General features: G+C 40.2%; 1 protein-coding gene across 1 annotated transcript in view; it reads left to right on the forward strand.

The window, feature by feature from the left end:
* The first annotated feature begins 7,910 nt into the window (after nucleotides 1–7,910).
* The window catches only part of LOC126252605 (NK1 transcription factor-related protein 1-like), a 307,154-nt gene continuing 288,103 nt past the window's right edge, over nucleotides 7,911–26,961 (forward strand). Inside the window, exon 1 of the mRNA XM_049953508.1 lies at nucleotides 7,911–8,266. Coding sequence (XP_049809465.1) covers nucleotides 8,086–8,266 — 181 coding nt within the window. The 5' untranslated portion in view covers nucleotides 7,911–8,085. The remainder of the gene's footprint in view (nucleotides 8,267–26,961) is intronic.

The following is a 26,961-nucleotide window of genomic DNA, read 5'->3' on the forward strand; positions in this document are numbered from 1 at the left end:
TCTCTCACACACGACACGTGTGGGAGGTGCGACTTGACAAGTGCAGCTTCCGCACCGGAAGAACGAACCTGGCGCCACCTGTACACGCAACTGCGGCTTCCGCGAACCGCCGTACGTGTGTGTGTGTGTGTGTGTGTGTGTGTGTGTGTGTGTGTGTGTGTGTCTGTGTCGCCGACCAGCTGTTGCCACCGACACCAGCAGCGCTGCGGGAAAGAAGTCGTTACTACTCTAGTGCATCAACTGCCTGAATGCAACGACGCTTCCTGATGTGGCTCACGGGAGCATTCGATATGAGCAGTCTCCTTTATTTTTCCATGCCTTTTCTTACGTTTTTCGACAGAAGGTGCTGTAACTTTTTCTTCGAGTCGTCTCAGTAATACCATTCTAAGACTTAGTGAATTACGTAATCCAAAATCGTCTTTGCTTGACTAGTTTACGGATCTCTCATCCTCCCAAGCAAGTACTAACAACAGCTTCCAAGCTCTTTACAGCTGTGCTAACACCAGTTTGTTCTTAATGAATAGCAGACCCAGACCAGTAACTGTCAATTTTTTGCACGTACAGTTTTGGTATGGCAGTATATACTTGTAATATTTGAAATCCATTGTACCTCCCTTACAATCCAGATCAACGCTCGTTACAGTAACCGGGGATAGATGACTTTCTTTCGGCTGTAGAAGTTAATACGCTTCACATGTTACCAGTTAGTTGTCATTTCACCCTAATATGTTGCAGTAAATTAGAAATTTGTGGTTGTAGTAGTTTTAACAATGTCATTTACAGAAGGGAGGCAATTTCTACCAAACAATAAAACATCTGATTTCGAATAATGAAGTTTCAGAAAGAGCAAAACTCCTGATGTATAAGAATTATTACTTCCCTATTGTCACCTATGGTGGAGAAACATGGACAATGAAAGAAAGGGACTGGAGCAGACTGTAAGCAGGGGAAATGAAATTTCTCAGAGCAGTTAAGGGAAAAACAAGAATGGACAGAGTAAGGAATGTAGACAGAAAGGACCTCAAACAAGAAAGTATGAGAGAAGAAATTGAAAGAAAGAGATTAAGATGGTATGGGCATGTTAAGAGGATGCATGGGCAGAGACTCCCCAAAATTATGGAAGAACTAAAGATGGATGGGAAAAGACCTAGAGGGCGCCCAAGAACACGGTGGAAAATGGGAATGAGAATATCTGTTGAAAGGAGAGGTGTGGCCTGGCAGCAAGTGGAGGAAGAAAAGTGGTGGGAGGACCGAGCCAAATGGAGAGGACTCGTCAGCATCCAGACCCGGCAGTAGCTGGAGCGGGATTCGGGTATAGGTAGATAGATAGATAGATTTTCTGTAAGTGTTACCTTCCTTGTATTCAGTTATCAATAAGCAGATTAAAAATAGCACCCTTATGCAAACGCAGACATACACAACCATCTTTCCGTTATTTTTACGTTGGTTGTTTATGAGAAAATTCAAGTTCTAATAGAGGCACAAAATCTATTATTATTATTATATTCCAGTTAATTTGTCTCTCTCTCTCTCTCCCTCCTGGGATTATGACAATAAACGATATTGTGTAGCTGTATTAACACTCGAGACAATACGAAAATAACGGAGATACGCGTTCTTTTCGTAGGAATCGAAACAAAATTGAAATCCCTGAGTTTTTTTAGATAAAGGATAAATATAAAAAGGCGTTGATAAAGAAGAAAATTACATTAGATAAACGTTGACGTAATGTGATATCATTTGTAGTGTGACCATGATTAGTGGACTCAACGGTCACGATAGCTGCATTATTTCGCCTTGTTCAGAAATTTCACAATTTCGGTAATGTGAAACGAGAGCACAAAATTCATTATTAAGCGTCAGACAAAAGTTTTCAGAAATACACTGTTCAGCCGTTATCTCACAGTAGGACTGTTTTTGAAATTTGAAAGTCGAGGGGAGATAAATTTTTCAGGACTCCTGTGCACAAAAGGCTACTTTTAAGCTAAAGAACTGACGCACTGAACATTCTTATTCTCAGAATATACTGATTTGAAAAAAAAAAAAGATTATGTCCTTCAAATGGAACAAGACGCTGTGGAGAGCCCCCACTGACCTATGATATGCTAATGTAGACAGCTTCATCTTCAGTTTTATATGAACTATTCTCGACCCTGCGAATCATACAGAAATTAATGGACCATTTCGCTAAATCAAAGGTAGTCAAATAAAACAAAGGAAAAGAAACAGAAATAAAATAAACCGGAAGCGCGGCAGTTATTAGTTTACTTCAGCAAATATAACGTTCTCAATAGTTTATTGAAATATAGTGCCTTAGTCTTCTCGCCAACTAGTCCATAATGAGACAGCAAACGAGATTTGAACTGTCAAAACTGGGACACAACAAACGCGGAAACCTATCCCATAAACACGTCCCTACTCTGAATATATCTGAAGAATTCTTCTTCGCTTTAGCAGTTTACCCTTCATTCAGAAACGGAAGATATATTTCTTATGAAATTTTTTCTGTTTCCATTTTCAAGCCTCATTCCTGAATTTATCCATCTTCAAATCACACTTTGTACTTTCATATTTTTCCTAGTATTATGCCCACCTATTGCGGAGAGTGACACTTCACATGATTACAATTTATAGATGGTTTCTATTTTTCATCAAAGTTGAAGTAATTACGAAATGAAATTGTATTCTTAGCAAATATATTACTTTGGAAAACATGTCCCTCAGCAGTATTTACGAGTACATAGGAAGTAGCAAAGGTGTAGCTTTGATCATTCCGTAGGTAAGTGATAATTCAGAGAAGATGGAAGTGCATTTATTTATCAAGTCCTGGAAAATCGTTCAGTGCATCAAAATTATAAAGTATATGTTCACGAAATGAACTAGAAATTTGATTCGGCATCATATAAGTTTAGAACTCTGATGTGCGAAAGTCACTTTTGAGCGGAAATGTGTGTTTCCCATTAATCCTGATTGGCTTATCTGATGATAACGGAAAGAATGACATTACACAAGCAACAAAAATCTTATTTCGTGAGGAACTGGTTCTACGCTCATTCTTCACCGTCTAACTTCATTTGAGAGTTAGCGTATTTACTAGGCGATCTGCCCACATCACTTCATATCCTGTATTATGTCTAAACATGAACCTAGTGGTCGGACCACAAGTACTGTGGAAACGGGTTCGCTGATCAGAGAACAGGGAGAACTAGCAGCAGCGTAATGCGTGACGCGATATCCGAAGAAAGTTTCGTCATCAATGACCCCCGCTCAAATATTAACACTGGCCCATGAAATACCAAAAGCCTTCCGGCACGACAAGCTAATAATGACCGTACTTCGCTGCGCATTACTAAGCGCTGTTGTTACACAAGCGACTTGAATGAGCTCTTTTTTCCTCTAATTGCTTACAAATTAAAAGAGGAGACAGAGAAACGAAATTTTAGGCAAGCCAATGAATGGCAGTAAGGTACCAATTTTAATTCATTGCGTCCGAGGAAATACTAGCCTTGAGGCAATCTACAGTTGGTGTCGTAGGCAGAGGGGATCGAGTCCCGTCCCGATAAATGGATTACCTGCTCGGTCATCTAAGTTATGCTCAACTTTACTTAGATTGGTGGAACGTTCGGAGTGCACAGTTACATTTATTATTTTCCGTCGGTTGTTCCGTTTTTCACGGTACTGTTCGGACTTCGATAAAGTTAAAATCAGCAAATGCATAACTGTTAATCATATACAAAGGACTCATCCATAGTAGATAGTATTCAACATTAAAGTGCGGTAATAAAGAAATTACTGCTTGAATAAAATATCTGAAACTCCAAAAAAAATGTAAACCTAGTGAAAATTATAAATTCTTTCTGTTGTTTTTCTTTTGATGGGAAGAGAAAAAAATCTGTCTGAGTCAACTACAGATTCCGTTACTAGGGGGCTACATTACCAACACACAGAAAAGAAGCCCTAAAGGAATAATCGAATAGACAGTGATATATGAAAATAATAGAAAATCATTAAATAGACTGTAAGGAGTCATAAAGAAAAATGAAACAGAGAAACTAGAACAAGAAACTGTTATCGATAGGATGCAGTGGCTTTCAGAGATTATGATAAACCGAACCCATTTTAAAAATCACGCTGGAGAAATTTTAACAAACACTTAGAGGTCGATCGAATTAGTTTACGTGCAATGAGAAAGAACCGCTAACGGATAACGCGGAACGAATGAAACGAAAATCGAGCTGTTATGCATAATAATTTATTCAGGAAAAAGTCATTTGTTAATGAGATGTTGTTGGACAGAGTGTCCACAGACTAAAAAAATAAATTCTTATCTCTCATGATTAATAACATGTCAACAACCACTAGCGGAGAAGAAATAAATGTAATGAATGCTTAAAATGTTGCGAACATACATAGCAATAAGCAGGTGGGACACTTGCTACTTCCAAATGCGTCTAGAAAAGATTAACAGTTGTTCACAACGTTTAACTTCACCACTGCAGCTCTTACGAACTGATTGTAAATTTATTCCCCTACATCTGTAATGGAGTTCCGAAAACAGGCATATTTTGTAGAGCGGTAGTAGTGCCCTACATGGCAGAGAAATATTTCTTTGACATGAAATCTGGTGGTGATTAACATCTTTTTGGTATTTAACAGGCCACTACGTCGAAAATAATTTTAAATCCCTACGCCATAGTTGGCCAACATGAAAGAAACACGCACCGCAAAGCTAACAGTACGTGGCGGCCTGCCAGCCTCAACTGTTAATATTCAGAAAAATTAATGTTAGGATGCCTCACTCCAACGATTAAGATGCACCTGAAAATTTTCTCGAAAATCATCAGATCAGGAAAGAAAATGAAAATGAGAGTGTAACTGTTATAATGACTCAAAGATCATAACGGCAATTTTTTACCTTACCTACGGTGGCTCGAAAACAAATATTCACTCATTAATAATTATTTCGATATTTTCTAACTTCCGTAGAGTGAAACTGGAAATTCTATTTTTCCTAAGCATCGAACACAATATAATTCTTCGAAAATAATCATGTGAAACAACTGTCGCATAGGCTTCTCGTCATTACGTGAAAATAATCACATCCACAATGGTACAGGCGAGAAAGAAGAGATATAAATTTTTCTCCGTCTCCCTCTCTCCTCCCTCCACTGTATCAATGCCTCGGCACTAACTTTACAGAGACAGCGAACATACACAGTATCCAATTTTGGCAGTAAAGCGCTACGACTCTTACGGAATGTGTGGAAACGAAATACAATAAGTAGCAAAAGTAATAACACAAAAGTATAAGGAAACAGAAGAGTACCACTGAAGTAGTCGTGCAGATGTTAACAGCAGCCCCCAAAAATATTTTATAGACAGTAAAGCGCATTCCCATGAATAAGGTAAATCCATTGTCGTATGTCTATCTTATAAATTATACCAGAGTTGTAAATAATACGAAATGAATCTCTCTACAAAGTTTGTTCATAGCTGAAGAAATATGTACAGGTCACTGATATCGTTTTGCACGGAAGTAAACGACTACTGCTTGGTCCAAACCGACTGCTCGTTTCAATCACGTGTCATGTCATACGGATTAATTTCTTCAATTTTACCAAAATAAATCTCCATAGAAATTCGCTGTGAAGATAAGACAGTCACTGGATGGAAAACAGAGTTCAAGTCCATATTTTCATTTAATTTTGCGCCCGGTAAGCAACAATATACCATAATTCGATAGTGTTGCGCCTGCTCTCGACTTTTAACTCTCTCGTGATCAATAAACAAATCAGCAACGGTTTGCGGATCTCTTCAGCAATCTTTTCTCCTCTCTATAAAATAAGATTAGTGTGGATTACGGAAGAGTGAACAGCATTTCTTTTCACTAAAACCACTGTAAACAAATATTTTGTCGTATATTTAATATATTAACATTATTCTGTACATGTCATAATTTTCAAAACTATTATCTCGAAAACTAGTAGACATTATATACCAATAACAAAAATAAAAAAGTGAATACTCGAGAACTTGACTGAATGGCAAGTAGAACATTGGTCTTAGTCGTTAACCATGTGGTTAACTGAATAACGGTGATATTTACTTAAAAGCTAGGCTTTTTGTCACTTTCTTTGACTTTTTCAAACTACAGTTTCTCTTATAACGTTTTTCGTCAAGTTGGCCAGTCCTCAGACGCTGCACGTTTTATAGCGACGAAATGAGTAATTTCGGAAAAATGTGTATAAATTCATTTTCGCGGCGTAACTTTTCTACAGGAGGATTTAGTCAAACAGCAAAGCTATGGTACTTAATTGATGCAGAATTTAATGCTCTGCATTTATGGTAACCTTGGCCTTTTCGATTAAACATTTAGTTCCGGAGGAATCTGAAGAAAACCAGAAAAAGTTTGAAATTTTGGGGGTTCGAAGTTAACTCGTTCCTAACTTCCTTCCCTAATGAAGATAATCTATTAAATTTTACTCGACACGGAATACAGTGTAATATCGACAGAAATTTATGTATCTCATGAATGGTGAAGAGCCAAAACCACTAACATGAAGTCATCAGACCACCACGACCGAACCTAACACACCCAATTAAGAGTAAGCAACGGACTGACATCGACAATATAGTTGCCGACTCGTTATCTACGATATTTTTTCGATCCGGTGTTGAAACAGCACAAGCGCTGAGAATTGTACGTGGTAGCTTAAGGGGCCGTAAATAGTGCCCCGAAGTATATACCTTCAGCGTCTTTCCCCAGCTGAGGCAAATTCAATAAGTTTTATTCGGTACGAAACACAGAGAAATATCGAGAGTAATTTATTTATGTCATCAGTAGTAGAGAAAGTAAGATGTGCGTAAGACTGTGGCATATTTGGCCGTAAGACTGCTTCTGAGAAGTGTAGCAGCCTGGGACAATTTCATTTTTTCTTTTCTTTTCTTTTTTTTTTTAATTTGACACCATTTCGGCGACTTGCTTGACACCACATCGCGACTTGCTTGACACCACTTTGGCGACTTGCTTGACACCACTTTGGCGACTTGCACGTCGATGATGATGAAATGATGATAACAAACACATCCCAGTCCCGAGCGGAGAAAATCACGAACCGGCCGGGAATGGAATCCGGGGCCCGGTGTCGAGAGCCAGTAACTCTAGCCACAAGATGTCGGTAGCAATGCATGAAAAACACTGTCCTTAAGTAACCATCCCCCTATGACCACCTCTGCCTACCTCTCCCCACTGAGATCGCGCTATGCAAGGAAATCCACTGTACACTTTCTGACTCATTATCTCGCTCGCACGTCCTAAGACCACATACGGTGCGCGATTTTGTTATCAAGGGGTCGTACATGGTGCCTTGAGATTAAATCCGGTCCTAAGTTCGCTTCTGCCGTCCTTTACCACCGAGACCAGGCTACCGTGAGTCATATTGAGAAAGAGCTGTGCAAGGAAATCCACAATACACCTGCTGACTCTTCATCTATCCCCCACGTTCACAAGTGCTGGAGGATGTCATTATTAAGGGGCCATAAACAGTGCCGTGAGGTAAAATCCGGTCCCGAAGCTCGTTTCTGCCGTCCTTTCCCGTCGAGGACACTCGACCGAGGTTGGTCCCGTGCGAAACACGGAACGCAGTGGTGCGGTAGTGCGGCAGCGGCGGCCCGGCAGAGGCCCGCCCCTCGCAGTCATCGGCGCGGAAATCATCGCGGCGGTAATTGATTTCCCGCGGCGGGCGGTGGCAGGGCGCGCTCCCCCCACCGCGGCGCGCTGCCCCGCCCCTCCGCTCCCCCTCCGCCCCTCCAGGGCGGCGCTAGCTGCGCGCCACTGGTCTTCGGCGCCCCTCGCCGCCCGCGCGCCAGCGGTAAGCGAAGCGCGCCGTGCTCACTCACGACCGCGCAGTCGCCGCTTCCTCGAGGCCCGTGACTCAGCGCCACCTCCCAGCCACCGTGGTCGCGCCGCGCACCCACGGACACAACACAGACGCTCTCTGCAGTACCGCGCGGTGGATGGAGGCGGCCCGGGGCGGAGTAAGCAGACTGCGGACGCGGACGCAGACGGGCGCCTAGCCAGTGAACATGCTGATCACGACGAACGCGCTCGCGCCGCCGGCCAACTGCAGCGACCTGAGTAGCCTGTGCTGCCTGCCGAGCCGCGCCGCGCCCTCCTGGGGCAAGATGGACCTGCCAGGGGTGCCACCGCCGCTCACCAGCTCCGCCGCTGTCGCCATGTTGCCCAGCCTGCCTTGCTCGCCCGCAGGTCAGTCGCCCGTCGCACTGTGTTTAGCTGTAGTAACACCGACCCTCTGCCGAAAGTACCCTTTAGCCCCAGACAAGTGCTTCTACGTGCCACCCTACTACTGACAACTGCTCGCTCGTCGACGATATAAAACTGTCACTGAATGCTGATTCACTACAACGCGCCTTTTTCGAAAAAAATTACACTCTATCTCGTACATAAGTTGTTGACATTTCTTCGTCCACTTTGTGTATTTTTTGGCAAATCACGTCACCACTGCACAATGCCGTAACAGTTTGCGACCGGCCTGTAATCACGTCACACTAAAGTCACATTGCGTTCGAGTGTTGTTGACAAGGCAACGGATCCCGCTTGCGCCATATGCCGTGAACTGACGACAATACTGGCTGGCAGCAACCTATTACTACATTGAAAAAAAAGATTCTCATCTAATAGTGTCGTAAGAAATATAAATTTTTTAAAGGATCCTGTCAACCACGAAGTTCATCCTCACACCTTGTCAGTATTACTACGAGAGGAAAAAAAGAAAAAAACAGGAAATATGTGCCTGTTGTGGGCAGCGTACACGTGGCTATGAATTGGTGAGGTAGAGTTGGCCTTAGGATGACAGCTCTTCGAGAGCTGCAAAGAGTACGCCTAACATCGTTCAGAAAACCATGGTCCATAAGTGGAGAAGAATCAAAAACGTGTCCACCCTCGCTTTGCTTGAAGCCACAATTGCGAAAACTAAAACACGTCACTCAATGAGGATTGCTGTGGGGAAATCTAATTCAATTTCTCAAAACAGGGAATCCATCATTTTGGAGCTACATAAAAGACCGCCAGTGGAAGCTAGAAATCGGTGAGAAATTTCCTGTCTGACTATACTTCCGTTATTAATACTAATGGATTTTTTTTCAACTGGTAAGTTTATAGTCATCATTTTGTCTTTTACCTGTAATCAGAGAGTTCATATATTTTACATTGCATTCATTACGGAAAAGGGTTGTAAGTTACATCAATATATAATTCAAAATTGGAAATTACAATGAAATAACCAGTGCCGAAACAAAAGACAAGTTAGGCCTATATCCGGTCGCAGGTTCGAATCCTGCCTCGGGCATGGATGTGTGTGATGTCCTTAGGTTAGTTAGGTTTAATTAGTTCTAAGTTCTGGGCGATTGATGACCTCAGATCTTAAGTCGCATAGTGCTCAGAGCCAAGTTAGGCCTATATTCGATCTTGAGAACTACAACAATAAAGACAAACTAAAGACGGATTAAATATGAGCGCGTGCATCAGTGGGCATGAGGGCATGTAAGAAGGGGTAGAACATGGAGAGAAAGAAGAATGTAGTAAAAATACTCAAAAATTAAGAACATTGTGTAGCTGGGGGAACAGAATGTGGTGTGACTGATGAAAAAATTAAATGAGGATGGAGTGGAACTCGGAGAAGATAGCAGCATTTGCTTTACTGTTTTACTGAAGGGAAACTTAACATACACGCTAAGTTTTTCGGCAAATGTTCCGAGGACGATAAAGGATGTGGATGTGCTTCAACTTCCTTTTGGCACTGAACTGTGCGCAGAGTACAGGACAGCGGACATCAGAAATAGAGCGAGACTTTGCGAATCTTTCTGTTTTATGGATGGCACAGCTACGATATTAGGTAAGTGAGGTCTTATGATGCGAATGTGATGTGATGCGAGGAAGCTCGGGGCATGCCCCATGAAGAGCCGAAGAAGTAGACGTAGCGTACGGTAGTCACGTAACGTGTCTGGCCGGTAGAGTGACTGTTATTTTCCACCTGGTGTTAGTCAATACCACATCTCATTGTGACTAAATATTAAGCTTGACATGTACTATCACTCTGTCAAATTTGTCTATATTCATAACACGGTAAGGGGTGTAGATGAAGAAAGTAATGAACATTTCAGTCGTAAAATCGACAATGATGAAATAAATAGTGTGGTCGACTACTGTTCTTGTTATTGTCACAGATCAGTTTCAGCACCAGTAAGTGTTCTATGCGCGTGATTACTTTGTAGTATCTAATACGCTGACTACATCGCTTCTCCTCGGTTGTAAGCTGTTGATAAAAAGTAATCAGAAACATTCAGTACCAATATGTGTCCTGTTCGTGTGTCTTTGTACACGTTTACGGTATCTACAGCAAATACTAGATCTATTATTTCTCGTTAGAAGTTGCTGATAACTTCGTAATCATATTTGTGGTTGATTATCTTGGCTACCACGATTATTATTATATTTCGTTTAGGCCTGCACCACGCATTTCTTAATTCTGACCCAGCACTCTCTCACCCTGGCGCTATGTGTGTTTTTTCGCCCCTGACTTAATTTCGCTCCAATTCTCAGACGAATGTTTAATGCTTCTGTGTATGGAGAGGAGCTGATGCTCTGATAAGAATCTTGTACTGGTCTCTGTCGTCAATATCGTTACGATAAATCTAACTAGTCTTGTCCGCTTGTAGCTCCAGAGACAGCAATACAGATACTGGAAGTGATTTTCCAGTTGTCAGTCCTGACTACATAACCTCCAAGGACCAGTTGCCTCTTTTTCATTGATTCTGTATATGCCACTTCCTTTGGGAGGTTTGTATTCAATTCTTTCAATGTATGGTCATTTTTCTTATTCCCAATTAAAATCCACACCTTTCTCAATAATATGTACTGTGACATCGACCTCTAGGATTGCAACGTAAATTAGTCTGTATGAAAATTACAGCCGATGTCATGTGGAGCATACCTTAAGAAGTGTCACATGCCTCGCGAAATTCTTTAAGAGTCCACCATGCCAGCTAAAAACGTCATCGCACGCTCTCCGCTAGTTTTGAGGACTCTCGTCGGTACATCCCCTTTCCTGCTCAGAAATACACGTATTAGTGTGTGAAATAGATGTGGTAGTACACATGCTCGTTCGTAGACTGTTAATCGCTGGGCGGAAAGCTGTCAACTGTGAAGTTCGTCCTACGCTAGGTCCTTATTATTAATGCTAGATAAGAGCCTGTTGTGTGCAGCATACACATAGTCATAAGTTCAGCATTTCTTCACAAAACTCCGTTACCTGTCACATTTCACACATGGTAAGCATCTTTTACGAAACCGCGAGAAATAAGAATAACAGTTTCTGTATGCCTAGAAGTTTGCCCTCGACGTATTCGTCTCCGAGAAATATTATCTCATTTTATTTTTTTCTACACAGAGGTCGTCACCAGGTTAGACTCCTCTACAAGATTTACATCCCCGTAGCAAAGTAATGAACTGCCAATTTGGGAATCTGTGTTTTGTAATTTCCTCATAAATTCTTTTGAAGTATAATGATACCATTAACATCTCTACCTCTCTCAAACACACACACACACACACACACACACACACACACACATATATATATATATATATATATATATATATATATATATATATATATATATTGCGTTAATGTATTTTGGGCTTGCATAATGACTGGGGAAAATACAACAGAATTTATAAATTATAGGCATAATTTTTACCAGTACTGTAGTTTACGGTAATTTACAGAATTGATTTCTAATCGCTTCTGATGTGAAACTGCAGGCGTTTCGAATGTTTGCAGATCTCAGATAGCAAGGGGGTAACTAGTTAGAAATCTTCTCTCTTTCAACCAGCTGCCATTTATAAACTCTGTGTAATCGATGAGACATGTATATGAATTATCTCGTAGGTCTTAATCATCTGAGTGACATCTTAAATGTGTTTTATAACCATCACATATTATGGCTGTACTAATTTTAAAATTGCACAAAAAATGAATAAAAATGTACTGCTAATATTTTCTCAAGTCCCAAATTAGAATTTAGGAGTAATTACAACAAATACGCACTTTCTTGACGTTGCAGAACACGAAGAAAAGTTGCTGTTTGTGATTAATATTATGTTCTTATAAACTCCACCGGGAAACTGGACTAGTGAGTAACTGTGCGCATGACGTTAAGTTTCGCCCATACATGAATTTTGTAGTTCTAAAGAGTTCATATAATAACAACCGCTAGTTAAACCAATAAACTCAAAATTGTATGGGCAGACATTTATGGGAAAATAATGAGCATCAACTCACATTTACGAAATGTTGTTCAAAGCACCATTTCCTAAGTATTTTCAATAAAGCTCTCTTTGTTACTGCCTCGAGAAACATACAACCAATGAAAGCAGAAAAACCTGCAAATACATTGGATTGCCTTTGCGGAACTGGGTAAAGGTTCTACAAAAATACAAAAATCCTCAATTCAGTACTTCCCAGAGCCATTTCAAGAAAGTTATCTCCATTAATATCGATCGTGTTGAACAATCGAAGAATTTTAGCAAGTTCTCGTGATTACAGATTTACTATCGGAGCCTTTATGTAAGAACTGGTCTTTCTGTAGTGTCAAAATGAATTAATGTAATCAATGATGAAACCGCAGTAACTTTCAGTTTTCGAACAGTGTAAATATCGTATGAGATTTTAGTGATATTTTCATGAGATTATTGCTAAACGGAAATATCATGAACGGTTGACAATATTCGTAAGTGTTAGCCAGTTATTTTAAACGCTACTGATACTTTTATGCTACATAAACTGCCTTATGTTTATGTATAGCGGGCTGTGTATTAATTTGATACATACATGTTTCAACAGTTTGAATACTTCGTTCGCTATTTACTTAATACTCTAAGGCGTTTACTCAATTGAAAAGGTGTAGAAAAGAAATAACTAGTAGAAATACTACAGAAATAAGAAGTATCAAATTAATTAAGTTACCAAAACCTTCAAATTACATTTAAAAAATCCTCTAAAACTAAGCATTACTCTCCCCCGTCAATCTACATGTAACATGAGAACTAATAAAACATTTATGACTCTCCGACTACTTAGACCATCTTTGATTGTTCAAACTCCATAACATGGTAACCCGACATAGGATATTCATTAAATCACATGTACATATTGATTGTTTTTCTTTAAGATGTAGTCCTATCATGTTTGTTTTAAAACGTCATCTGACATCTAACACTCTGTGTAAATAAAAAGAAACAAAGAATTTCTTTCAGGAGTTGTCAGATGCATGGTGATAAATGAATATTATAATTTAGGAAACAGTAGCAACTGACACCAAGAAATCACGCAGAAGTACCTCCTACGTAATTAAGGTACGAGTGCACCTTTTCCAAAAGCAAAAACTGCAAACAGAACTGAATTTATGCCATTTGAGGCGCTACTGAAACAGTTTGGTACGATAATGCCAACAGCGTTATAGTGCAAGCCTCTCTGTCATGTGCTTGTTTCCAGAGATTGTACTTTAACGTTGCTGATCATTTGATGTCGAAAAGACAGCCTCTCTTTCTAACATTCCATTTTTGTAGCTAAAGAATTCACTGATTACCTGACAGTTCCATGTGCAGGGTACATGCTCAAAATCTACAACGCTTCTACCTGTTGTGCTGTTAAAAATTTTCTTGGTTCTGGATCGTGTCACGACATTCGTCGTCTGGATATCAATTTTAAGAAGAAACTGAAATGCTGACAGCAAAACCTGAGGGCAAAAATTGTCACCACCAATTTATAAGTTCATACTGATAGACGCTATGTTACTGAAAGGCTGTCGTAGCAATTATTCACAAATACTGTAAATCTTATTCTCACCATTCCGAGGCTATATACGATAGTGGCAACGCAACTATTGCACTCTTTCTTCGTAAGTTGGATTTTGTGAGAACAGTGTATCTGTTCTTCCAAAGATAACCATTTAAAGTCGGCGAGAATTCTGTCACGCCTTTTGTAAGGGTATACTGATCTCTTACAGTATGATCGGTGGTCTCTGAATTCCTTCGATGTATGCTGTTGTATCTACCTGAGAGGAACTCAAAACTACTGCGGTACTCTAAAATTCGCCATGCAGGCGTCGTGTAAGCGATTTCCATTACAGACCCACCACACTATCTCAATACTCTTCCAACAAATCTGAGTCTCCATTCACCTCCCCTACTACTGATTTCACGTGTACGCCATATTTCACCATTACTGTAAGGTATTATCCTTAATTATTTAAATGATTTGATGGGCCTCAGACGTTCACTATTAACCTTGTATTTATACTACAAATGCAGAAATTCCTCCAGCTGTATTTAAGGTGTCGATTTTATTTCATCGCTGTAACAGCCGCACGCAGTTGACGCCAACAAGTGTATGAGCCTGAAGATGACGTTGTTACAACGTTGAAACTAGTTACCAAAATAAAATCGACACCTTAAATACAGCTGGAGGAATTTCTGCATTTTTAATATAGTGTTATACCAGCTGACGTCCCACTGTCCTTTATTTCAGCTATGGATGTACGAAGATTAGCCTTGTAGTCTGAGAGTATCGTATTCATTTTCTTGTGATGGGTATTATTTTGTATTTATCCGTATTTAAAGAGCGCTGCCATTCGCTACACTACAGGAAAATTTCTGCAAGTCTTCCTGCATTTCCACACGTTAATTTGCTGTTGATAACTTAGTCGTAGCACAGTTTGATGGTCCTATTTGTCCTATCTGATCATTTTATGTATTCATCGATCCACTCGGATTTTTGTGAATAGATGTTGTATGATGCTATTGCAGTTATTACCAAACTATGTGGTAGAGTGTCGAAGGGTTTACCGAAACCAAAGAAGAACTCGTTCATCTGCAGTTGCTGTTTGCAAGACAAAGCCTGTGAATTAAGTAACATAATCTTTCAAACAGAAAAACAGCATGGAAAATGCGAAAATAACAAGAAATTGCAAAAAGCATAGAGAAAAAGGGAGCTCGAATACTTCAGCCTTGTGACGAGGCGTTTTGAAGGGAATACATGAACTTGGAATAAGAAGAAACGCATTGTTCAGAAATTAGTGAAGTTGATTTGTAAATTTTGCAGCGTATTCTACAATTATGTGACCTTCTTGTTTACTTTTTTGTCACTTTCATGACAGGTACAAATAACCTCTACACAATAATCTTAAATAAAGCAAAACAGTAGACGATGAGAATGATGTAATAAGCACTTCAGGACGTCACTAGGCACGCTGTTATGCAAGGTTGCGTTCTCTTGACCTTTCCCATTTAGGAACAAGTGCACACAACCTCATCCTAGCACAAACATAAAAAAGCCTGTCAAGAGTCACATTGTGACTAAAAGAATAATTGGATCAGTCTGGAACCTACATGGAAATCTGATTACTTATCTGAGTACAAATCAAATATTCCGAGCGTTAGCCAGTTGAGTTGCAAAGCTAATACCGTCCTTGGGTCTGTCAACGAATTTCTCCGTAATTTTTGTCAGCTATTCCGCTTTCACGAACTCCCTGAAGAGGTCTTCAAAGCACGGAGCCTGCTTCGATCGTAAAGCTTGCCCGCTGTGAGATGGACTTGCGACGAACATCTGCCGTGTTGACCACACAAAGACGGCCCCACCACTTTTCCTTAATGACCGGAAAAGCACTGTTACGCTCTGATTTAAACCGCCTATCCCAATGTTTCGCCCATATACCTGTCTTCCGTGTGCGGCCGTAACCTCTTTAACCTCTGGAGCAGTGAGAAATGCGAGCACAAACATCAGTGTCACGGGCGCTGCGCCAAAACGAGGCGCATCTCTAGCGCTGAATAAGTATGGCGCAGAACGAATCTGTCTCCCAAGGTTCTCAGCATCGAGGCACGTAATGCACGCAGAGGTGCCCACGCACCCATGCACGCGCATTCGGCTCTCTGTTGCCTGCTGCGTGACGAATTACGCCTTGTTTTCCAGCGGCCGGAAAATAAATTACCGGTGACATCTGTCACAGTCAACAATTCTCGTTACACAGCCAATTCTTTTCATTGCTCCGAGCAGTAATAACATCGGAATGCACCACAATTTTTGGCGCAAAATGGCAGGAGTTAGTAACGTCACTGGTTTGACATTGTGGTATGTTACGCAAGTACGCGTGTGTAAAATCTTTCTGGTTCCTGAGAATATATCCACGCTTCTCCCTTTTGCTGATGGTGCGGCATCTTCCGTTGATATTCCTATACAAACATATCGCAAATTTCTCAGAAAAAGATTTATTAATAGTATGAAACTACCTTTATGCAGTTCTTGCTACCATTTTGCTTTGTCAGGAGTTCCAGTGGACCAGATTGGTTTTCAGACCATGATTATCGCACGTTTAGCTTACGCAGTGATTGTTTCACCATGTTAATTTAAGGAAAAATTTAATTTCCTTTACCTGTATTTTGAGGTAGAATTTTCGTACAAAAACTCTAAAGAAGTGGTACGAAAAAAAAAAAAACACATGTTGGGGAAGAAGCGATACGACGAGGAAATAATGTCCACGACGAACGATTATTGTACATATATGCACTTCCAATTCTTTCTCTCAAAATTTAGACATTTGTCAAGAAAAGAGGTTATCTACGTCATTATTGGCAGTTTCTGACTTGGCACTTGCCTTCACTTGCGTAATACCAGCGTATTTCACAATACTTCTTCCAATATACGAGCTGCCGCAATACTACAAATACCATTCGAAATTCAAAGGGTGTGCCTACAGAAGGCACAGTTTGGAACGAAATTGGCTTTTTCTCCTTTATTTCACTTGATAAGTGTTTTAACAACGATTTTACTCTAATTAACACGTCAAAAATATTCTTGTTTCTCTATTTTAGACAGATGACCCATAGCAGCAAAACTTAACCAATCTTCGTGATGTGGGTCCTGAGTTTCTTCCTCCTCATTATGCATTATTTTTTTTTGTCGTGCCTGTACAATCCAACTTTCATTTTCAGTCATACTTTTTGGAAATCATATCTCGTCGTATTTGTTCTACAAGAATTAATGCTTCAGCGACGTTTCATGTTGCTTCAGTTGCACAGACGATGATCGATGCAAATGAAAGGCAGTGAAACTCCGTTAATGACGAATCATTAATACTACAACTGTCGAATGGGGACAAAGGTGATGAAGAAAACATATGTATTACATGACGTTAACATTAGAAGTGCTGTTATGAATGGAAAAAATAGTGAGTGTAACAACAGAGAAGATTTCCATACGGGTACACGGGGTGCGTTTAGCACCTGGTTCGGGAGCTGCGTGATATTGTTGTTGTTGTCGGTTATTAAGTTCAGCACCTGTCTTTTGTTGTCTCTGGGCTGATATAAAATGACATCTGCACGTCCTTCGGAGCAAAAACTCCATTTGTTTCCGTCCGGAATTTATTACAGTGAATACTTCATAGAGACCACGATAATGTCTGTCTCATGATCACGACGAAGAAAGACATACTGACATCCAGAGAGTTACTTTATCTGACTGTAATGTAAATCGGTCATATCACAAAAAGGAGTGGTCTGCTATGGCCAAGCCGCTCCAGTCCGGAACTGCGCTGCTGCTACGGTCGCAGGTTGGAACCCTGCCTAGGGCATGGACGTGTGTGTTGTCCTTAGGTTAGTTAGGTTTAAGTTGTTCTACGTCTAGAAGACTGATGACTTCAGATGTTAAGTCCCATAGTGCTTAGAGCCATTTGAACTATTTTGAACAAAAAGGGGGAGGGACAGCTTGGTTTTTGAATACCTCATATATTACTATCATTTGAATTCAAGTGGACAGTGAGCAGTCAGTTACACTCAGGGAAATGCAATTAGATGATTTTAACTTGCTTTATCTTTGACAGAATTCTCTCTGAATTGTAGATACTGCGCTGGCTCATCTCTGTACTTCAAGGCGCTATTCTCATTCCGCGATAAATATACATGCTACAATCGATTGTGTAAGCAGATTACAAGACTGAGAAAGAACGATTTGCTATTGCAATTCTAAATCCAAATACACTCGAGGACGTTTCCGAAATTTGTCTCTCTTCAAAGTCTTATGCATTACGACTTTTCAAGCTGTATTAATGTTGCTCTGCACGCCCTCCTAGAGCAGTTCATGTTCCGTGCGGGCCATCATCTCTAGCAGTCAGTATGGAGTAACGGTCTCACTATGATCAAACACTGATCGAAACCCGTCAGATCTTTAAAAATAAAATTATTGTGTGCGGTATAAACCACTTTTTTATCATATAAAAATTTTAATAGCATTTACATTCGCTGTTATTTCCAAGAGCAATGTTTCAAAAACATCTTAACGTATTTGTAATCGTAAACTTTCCTTTGCCTTTCCTTTTCATGCTTTTTATGAAGATATTAGTAAATGTAATATAATGAGCATTATTTCGGTTTATTTTCCGTGTAAGTAAAGTGAAAATTTAAAATCAATAAAAGGAAAATGTTTCCGCATACGGGTCCTATACCACGATCTTCGGTTTGCAATCTTGCACTCTCTCCGCTGCGCCGGTGCCTGGTATAACATAAACGGCTCGTGCCTCGCCCGACAGTGCCAAACATGCCATTTTTTCTGAAGAGTTCGCCATCTGGAGCTCTCACTTCTGTCACTTTCATTTCCAGCAAAGCTCCCCGTATACGTCAAATTTGGACGTAATCCCCTTGTAAGATGACCGCGAAGCCTAACATTTCCACACTACTCAGCTATCATCAGCTACAGCAGCACACCGCTTTTCGTCTTATATAGGAGAATGTGTCACACAGCAAGCGTTTTATTATACTCTGCCTTCATATCCTATCGAGGTACGTAAAACAGATTATGCTTCTCATGCCCTCCAATTCTGCAATATTTCCCGACATTATACAGGGTGATTACGTGATGATATTACATACTTTCAGGGTTATGGAGAAGGGTAAATGTATCAATTTGAGTTAAGGTCCAAGGTCCGGGAAAGACCTAGTTAAAAGTTGCAAGTGAAAATCTTTCTGATACCTCTGACGGTGGAATACATGTACCAGTGCTGTCGTTGCTAAGATTATAAGGTACACAGCTTCCATAATTGATAGTATGGACCAAAACAAGAAAAAATGTCTAGTAAATAGAGGCTCTAAAGTGCATACCTTAAGAGCCATGAGTACCTGTTGATCTTCTCTATTGTGGAACACATCTACATCTGTATCTACATGGATACTCTGCAAATCACATTTAAGTACCTGACAGAGGGTTTATCGAACAACCTTCACAATAATTCTCTGTTATTCCGATCTCGTACAGAGCGATGAAAAAAAGAACACCTTCATCTTTCGGTGGGAGCACTGATTTCCCTTATTTTACTATGGCGATCGTTTCTCCCTACGTAGATCGGCGTAGACAAAATATTTTCGCATTCGGAGGAGAAAGTTGGTGATTGGAATCTCGTAAGAAGATTCCGCCGCTACGAAAAACATCTTTGTTTTAATGATGTCCACCCCAAATCCTGCATCATTTCAGTGACACTCTCTCCCCTATTTCGCGATAATACAAAACGTGCTGCCCTTTTTTGAACTGTCTCGACGTACTCCGTCAATTCTGTCTGGTAAGGATCCCACACCATGCAGCAGTACTTCAAGAGAGGACCGACAAGCGTAGAGTAGGCACTCTCTTTAGCAGATCTGTTACATTTTCTAAGTGTCCTGCCAATAAAACGGAGTCCTTGGTTAGCCTACCGCACAACATTTTCTACGTGTTCCTTCCACTTTAAGTTGTCCGTAATTGCAATTCCTTCATATTTATTTGAATTTACGGTCCTTAGATTTCACTGATTTATGGTGTAACCTAAGTTTAATGGATTTCTTTTAGCGCTCATGTGGATGACCACACACTTTCCGTTATTCAAGGTCAATTGCCACTTTTCGCACCATACAGATATCTGTTCTAAATCGTTTTGCAATTCGTTTTGATCTTCTGCTTACTTTACTAGTCGATAAACGACAGCGTCATCTGCAAACAACGAAAGACGGCTTCTCATATTGTCTCCTAAATCGTGTATATAGAGGACGAACAGCAAATCACCTAGGGCCTATAAAACTACCTTGGGGAACGCCAGAAATCACTTCTGCTTTACTCAATGACTTTCCGTCAGTTACTGAAAACTATGACCTCTCTGACAGAAAATCACGAATCCAGTCACCTAACTGAGACGATATTCCATAAGCACGCAATTCGCTACAAGCCGCTTGTGTGATACAGTGTCAAAAGCCTTCTGGAAATCTAGAAATATGGAATCAATTTGAAATCCCTTGTCAGTAGCATTCAACACTTCTACTGAACATGTCCCCACAGCTCTTAAGGTATGCATTTTAGAGCGCATGTTTACTAGACATCGTTATTTAGTTTTGGTCCACACTACCAGCTCTGGACGATGCCTACCATGCTATCTTAGCAAAAGCAGTACTGGTACATGTATCCTACTGTCAGAAGTATCAGTACGATTTTCGCTTTTAATTTTCGACTAGGTTTTCTCCAGACCAGGATGCCTTAGATTGATACATTTACCCTTCTCCGCCATTCCAAAAGCTTCTGATGTCGTCACGGAGACACCTTGTAGAAAGAAGCCGTTACCTACAACGATAGATTACCATTTCGATTTGAGTTCTGTTAGAGATCAGAATTAGTATCAGTGAATGTTGCGCACGCATAACACAATGACAGTGTGTACACTACTCACAAGCAGCTGTTGTATTATCACCTTTTCCATTCTATGAATATTTGTCGACTAAATTGATTTCGGAGAGAAATTGCTCGGGCTATTGTCACCTACACTTACGTAACCATATTGTTTTAACAGCTGTTACCATGCGCCCAAGTCCTCACTATAGTCGTTCTATTGTAAACTGAAACTTTATCAGAATTATTATTATGAAATTGCATTTCTAAGAGTCCAGTGTTTGTTACTCATGTACATGTCATATAATTTCAGAATTCCAACGTCTCATCTCTTCTGCATACCTTCCTGACCCGAAATAATTTTTCTTTTAGCAGATATGTACCAAGACTTTGCTACTGTGTTTGAAAAATATTAACTGATATAGTACATGACACATATATTTCACGAAGCAAAGACGATAATACATTTCCCGTAGTCTTTCTTACATAACTTCAAACAGATCCTGGAGTAGTAGATTCATTAAGTCCAATGTCGATCTTCCTCCTAGTTCAACTGTGACAGTGTTGCTTCCCCATTAACCCCATCGTTGGAGAAACATAGAGAAAAAATAAACTCTTCTATAAATTCCCTAGGATGTGTTAACGCTGGTCCCTGTCCCGCAAATTTACTTCCAATTAGAGAAACTGGGTTTCTAGCTTGTTACTTTCTCAGTGATGGACTGAGAACTTCGGCAAATGACTGCAGAAGAAAGTTGTGAGTTTAACGATTCCACCATCGATGAATTTGTTGAAGATGATTTACTATCACAATTGGACGAGGAAGGAACTCGACTGCCGACTCGGCAATTGAGGGTTTCCTGTGTCTCTCTGAAACTATTTAAAGAAAACCACGAAAATGTGTATCAGGACAGTCTAAGTGAGATTTCAAAATAAACCTTCCCGAAGACGATTCCAGAGCCCTAACAATTGCACCACATCAAAAGGTTGACTGGCTGAAAGCGGCATCTAGCTCAGCGTCGTGTATAGTGGACTCCCTGTCAATAAAGCCGTATTGTTTCTTTTGGTATTTCCTGTGTTTGTCATTATATAGTTGCTCTTGTCTCATAGTTCATAGTGCTTAGAGTCAAACTGCAAAAAAGCAACATATTTGTCGAATTCTTGCTTGCTAGTGGGTAGATGTATGAGATGTCGGATCGAGATCTCGCCAAGGAAGACAGAACACGGCAAAGATACGAATTAATACATCGATGCAACTGATACCGAGATTTTTTTTCTAAATCTCGATTTCTAGACACGAAATTAACTTATTACTACGCTAACCGACAGAGAGAATAAAACTTTTCATTGTTTATTGATGCAACAAAAGGCTAAAGATCAGCCTGGAAGTTGAAAAAGTTTCGCCATAAGAAGGTATTTATTAACACTGCAAAAACAAAAATAACGAACAGTTTTATACGAAGTTCCTTAACATCCACACAGTCGTCACAAACTGGAGTGTTTCGTATCTCAATACCAATTTAAACTGTCCCTCTTCATACCATGCTGTCTTTTAGTGATTAAATCATGTCGTGACTAAGTGCTGTAGATTTTCGTCATTAAAAAAGCTTTTTCTGGTAATATAGCCCATTACCTCCTGTGCTCTGCATTGTCAGTCTTAAACAATATCTCTATTTCCGGACACTGAAACCGTTAACAACACCTTCTCAGTAGGCTACAACAAACTGTGATGATTGTCACAATATCTCTAACCTTCCACCTGTTGTTGTTGTTGTTGTTGTTGTTCTTGTGCTCTTCAGTTCAAAGACTGGTTTGATGCAGCTCTCCATGCTACTCTATCCTGTGCAAGCTTCTTCATACCCTAATAACTACTGCAACCTGCATCCTTCTGAATCTGCTATCAGCCGATCCGTTCTTGTAGTCAAGTTGTGCCACAAATTCCTCTTCTCCCCAATTCTATTCACTATCTTCTCGTTAGTTACGTGATCTACACATCTAATCTTCAGCATTCTTCTGTAGTACCACATTTCAAAAGTTTCTATTCTCTTCCTGTCTAAACTGTTTATCGTCTGTGTTTCATGACTAAAGCAGAAGAAATGAATTAAAATTTGTGCTGCGGCCGGGGATCGAACTCGGGTCTTCTTAATTGCTAAGCAGAAATGCTAAACATCAAGAAGACAGAGTTCGAGTCCCGGCCGCAGCACAAATTTTAATTCATTTCTTCCGCTTTAATCATTATCGTAGATAAAGAAGAGACTAAAATGGCTCAGGGAAAAATATAAGTTCCATGTTTCACTTTCAAACATGGCTAGACTCCACAAAAAACTTTCAGAGAAGATTTCCTGTCACTTAAATATATATTCAATGTTAACAAATTTCTCTTCTTCAGAAACGCTTTCCTTGCCATCGCCAGTCCACATTTTATATCTTCTCTACTTCGACTATCATAAAATATTTTTCTGCCCAAATAGCAAAACTCGCCTACTACTTTAAATGTGCCATTTCCTAATCTAATCCCGTCAGAATCACCTGATCTAATCTGACTACATTCCATTATCCTAGTTTTGCCTTTGTTTCTGTTCATCTCATATCCTCCTTTCAGGATACTGTCCATTTTGTTCAACTGCTCTTCCAAGTTCTTTGTTGTCTCTGACAAAATTACAATGTCATCGGCGAATCTCAAAGTTTTTATTTCTTCTTCCTGGATTTTAATTCCTTCTCCAAATTTTTCTTTTTTTTTTTCTTTTACTGCTTGCTCAATATACAAACTGAGTAACATGGGGGATAGGCTACAATCCTGTCTCACTCCCCTCTCGACCACTGCTTCCCTTTCGTGCCCCTCGACTCGTATAACTGCCATCTAGTTTCTGTACAAATTATAAATAGCCTTCAGTTCCCTGTATTTTACCCTTGCCATCTTCAGAATTTGAGAGTATTCAGAGTCGACCTTGTCAAAAGCTTTCTCTAAATCTAGAAGTGCCATAAACATAGGTTTACCTTTCCTTCACCGATCTTCTAAGATAAGTCGTAGAGGCAGTAGTGCCTCGCGTGTTCCTACATTTCTACGAAATCCATACTCATCTTCCAGAGGTCGGCTTCTACCATTTTTTCCACCTATAAGTATCGAATCGCCGTTTTAACTCGTAACCGCCAGATAGAGATACGATTTAAAAACTGCACTCCTAAGACTACAAATTCACCAATACAGCTGCACGATCATAGGCGAAATGTTTGGTTAATTTTTCAGCTGTAATTAACATACCCTGCATTTATTGCTAGTTTTAATTTTAGGTTCTTATTGACCATTTCTGCGTTTTAAGTACACACATACCACCAAAACATGTTAGCCCGATAAACATCACACGCATTTACGCAATCAGTGGGGTTTCTGTCAGGTCCTTTTTTCCTAGTGTGTTTTTAAACGACAATTACAGGGCTGTGTAATAATGTTATATTAGGCATCGGAATAACATTCCGAACGTTTATATGTTTGTATGTACTTATTGTTATTACTGAAACTGTGTTATTTCTCAGCAAATGTGTATCTGTGTCCTGAAGACGTAATCACGTATGAGGAATCCTCTACAGTTTTGTTTATATAACGTCTCTGTAAACAAATACACGTTTTGCCTAAATATCTGGTGTGATTTACAATTTTCCTTTCGCTGCTGTGAATGAAGGGTCGTTTGAAAAGTTTCAAATTTCCTGTGATCTTTCTTGCAGTAACTAGAATTAAAGACACCAATCATGACTGTATTGCCGGCAACAATGCTGAAGTTGGTTAATATAGCTGGTTAATTGTTTTTAGCGCGTAGTTTTTAGTTTCCTTTGGCTTGCATACACGGCGCTATGAATATTAAACCTGATATGTTCAGAAACACACTACAGATAGAAAAACATATGTTCCCCGTTTAGCAAATGATTTTGTATTACATAAATCAATTTGTAGCACACTGTTCTCCTGACTTATGTCAGTTATGGTATGCTAACGTTGCCAAGTGCCTTTCAAATCAATAAACAGAATTGGCTGCGATTGTCGCTGGAAGATGGAAAGGTAATTAAGAATGCCACTGGGAAATTGAGAATGTTTTCACGACAGAAAATATTGAGGGGCTGATCAATCAACTATTTCGTCTATTCGTGTTAAATATGTTAGATACGGATATTGTGATTCCGTGTGTGTTGCATTCGAAAAGAGTAATGGGACAACTAGTACTGAAACAACGTTTGTGTGCTCTTCGGTTCTGTAGTGCACATAAAACTGCGGTTAGCAGAAAAGGCATGTGTGTCATTCAGGGAACAGTAGGGATGTACATCTGTAAGAGTTGGACATGCATTACATGAAGAGCGCTCTGATCAGTGAACACAGTACTGTGTGTGATATGGGACCATAGGGCCAGACAATGATAGGCTTCCTATTGCTTAATTTCAGATCAACTGAACAGTAAAGTGCTAGAAGTGCTTTACGGTTGAGGGCAATCCACATTTCTTAACGCAGAAGTGAGAAAAACTAATTGAAAAATATGCCGGAGCATGGTGCTTAAATCTACCGATACTATACCGCTGGACTTCCACTAACGGAGAATCATTTACGATTCTACGCTCGGCAGTTAAAGCGACTATCGTGGTAGAACTGTAGTAAAAAAATGTAATCTGTAGCGCGAACTGTGACAAATATTTCTTCAACAGTGTGTAGCCGGATTTTTGTATGGAGAGATGGTCTAATATGAAATTAGCGTCCAGTATACACCACAAAAGTGTGATACGACCACAAGTGTTTGAGATATATACTGTCTGATAAAAAATATACAGACACTTATTAGTTGACAGTAATTGTCTGCAACGAAGTCGACGTTTAACTCATCCCAAAAGTGTTCTACTGGGCTCATGTCGGGACTCTGCACAGGCCAATCCATTTCAGGAATGGTACTGACCATAAACCGTTACTTCACAAATGTTGCTTTATTAGAGGGTGCACTGTCATGCTGACACAAACAGCCATCGTCTCCGAACAGCTCTTCTACTGTATAGAGTACACAGGTGTAAAATGTATTCATATCCTTCCGCATTCAGCGTTTTCTTAAACACAGTAAGAGGACCACACCCTAACCACGAAAAACACCCCCATAACGTAAGACCACTTCCTCCGTACTTCGCTGTTGGCACTACGCATGATGGCACTAAGTTCCCCAGGTATTCGCCAAACCCAGATCCTGTCATTAGAGTACCACAGTGTATAGAGTGACTCATCAATCCACATCATCCGCTTCCAGTCATCCACTGTCCAGTGGAGTTGCTCTTCAAGCCATCACAGGTCTCGCTTAGCATGTGCGACTTATGAGGAACTGTTCGAGCGTTGTACCCATTTCCTTTTAACTCCCTGTGCATAGTAATTGTACTTGCTAGACTGCTAGTTGCACTTTGGAATGAACTGTACTGATTTATAATCACTCTGCGCAATTCTCGCCGATCCCTCACGGACAGCACATGCGGTCTACCTAGTCTTGGTCTAGCTGTGGTTGACCGTTCACCTTTCCACTTCCCTAAAACATCACCAACAGCAGACTTGGGCATCTTTAGAAGGGTTGAAATGTTTCTGATGGACTTGTTACTCAGGTGACATCCAGTAACTACCCTCCCCCCCCCCCCCCCACCTCAAACGAAGTCACTGAGATCTCTTGACCAGTCCATTCTGCTGATGCTGCTTGTTTACTGACGACACAATACTCTCCTCCTTCATTTATACTGACGGGTCATATCTTGCAATTTCGTGGTCAGTTCAGCTTTACATAAAGGTGTCTTGCTACTTCTGATAAGAAAGCGTATGTATAACCTTGCAGGCAACGTTTATATTCTCTGGGGATATTCGCAAAATCAAAGTTGGGTACAGCACATCACTCCGTCATAAAAAAGTGTTGTGAAACGCAGGACGACCTGCAAGCGAACAGCGATTTCTACAGTTATTGTAACTGGCGTTTATAGACAGATCAGTCACTGGATTCAGACATAACTGACAAATATCTTGGAGTATCTGTCCCGAGCGGTCTGAGGTAAAACGACCACATAAATCTTACCTTATCGAAGGATTCCCAGTCATTCTACCTTAATCCCGCGAATTACAGTCCTTATGAAACATTTGGTCGAATGATTCTCGCGTACTGTTCGTTAGTTGGAGACCCTTATCAACCGCGTCATTGGAGAGGATTGAAAA

Source organism: Schistocerca nitens, chromosome 4, assembly GCF_023898315.1.
Source record: "Schistocerca nitens isolate TAMUIC-IGC-003100 chromosome 4, iqSchNite1.1, whole genome shotgun sequence".
NCBI classification, from domain to species: domain Eukaryota; kingdom Metazoa; phylum Arthropoda; class Insecta; order Orthoptera; family Acrididae; genus Schistocerca; species Schistocerca nitens.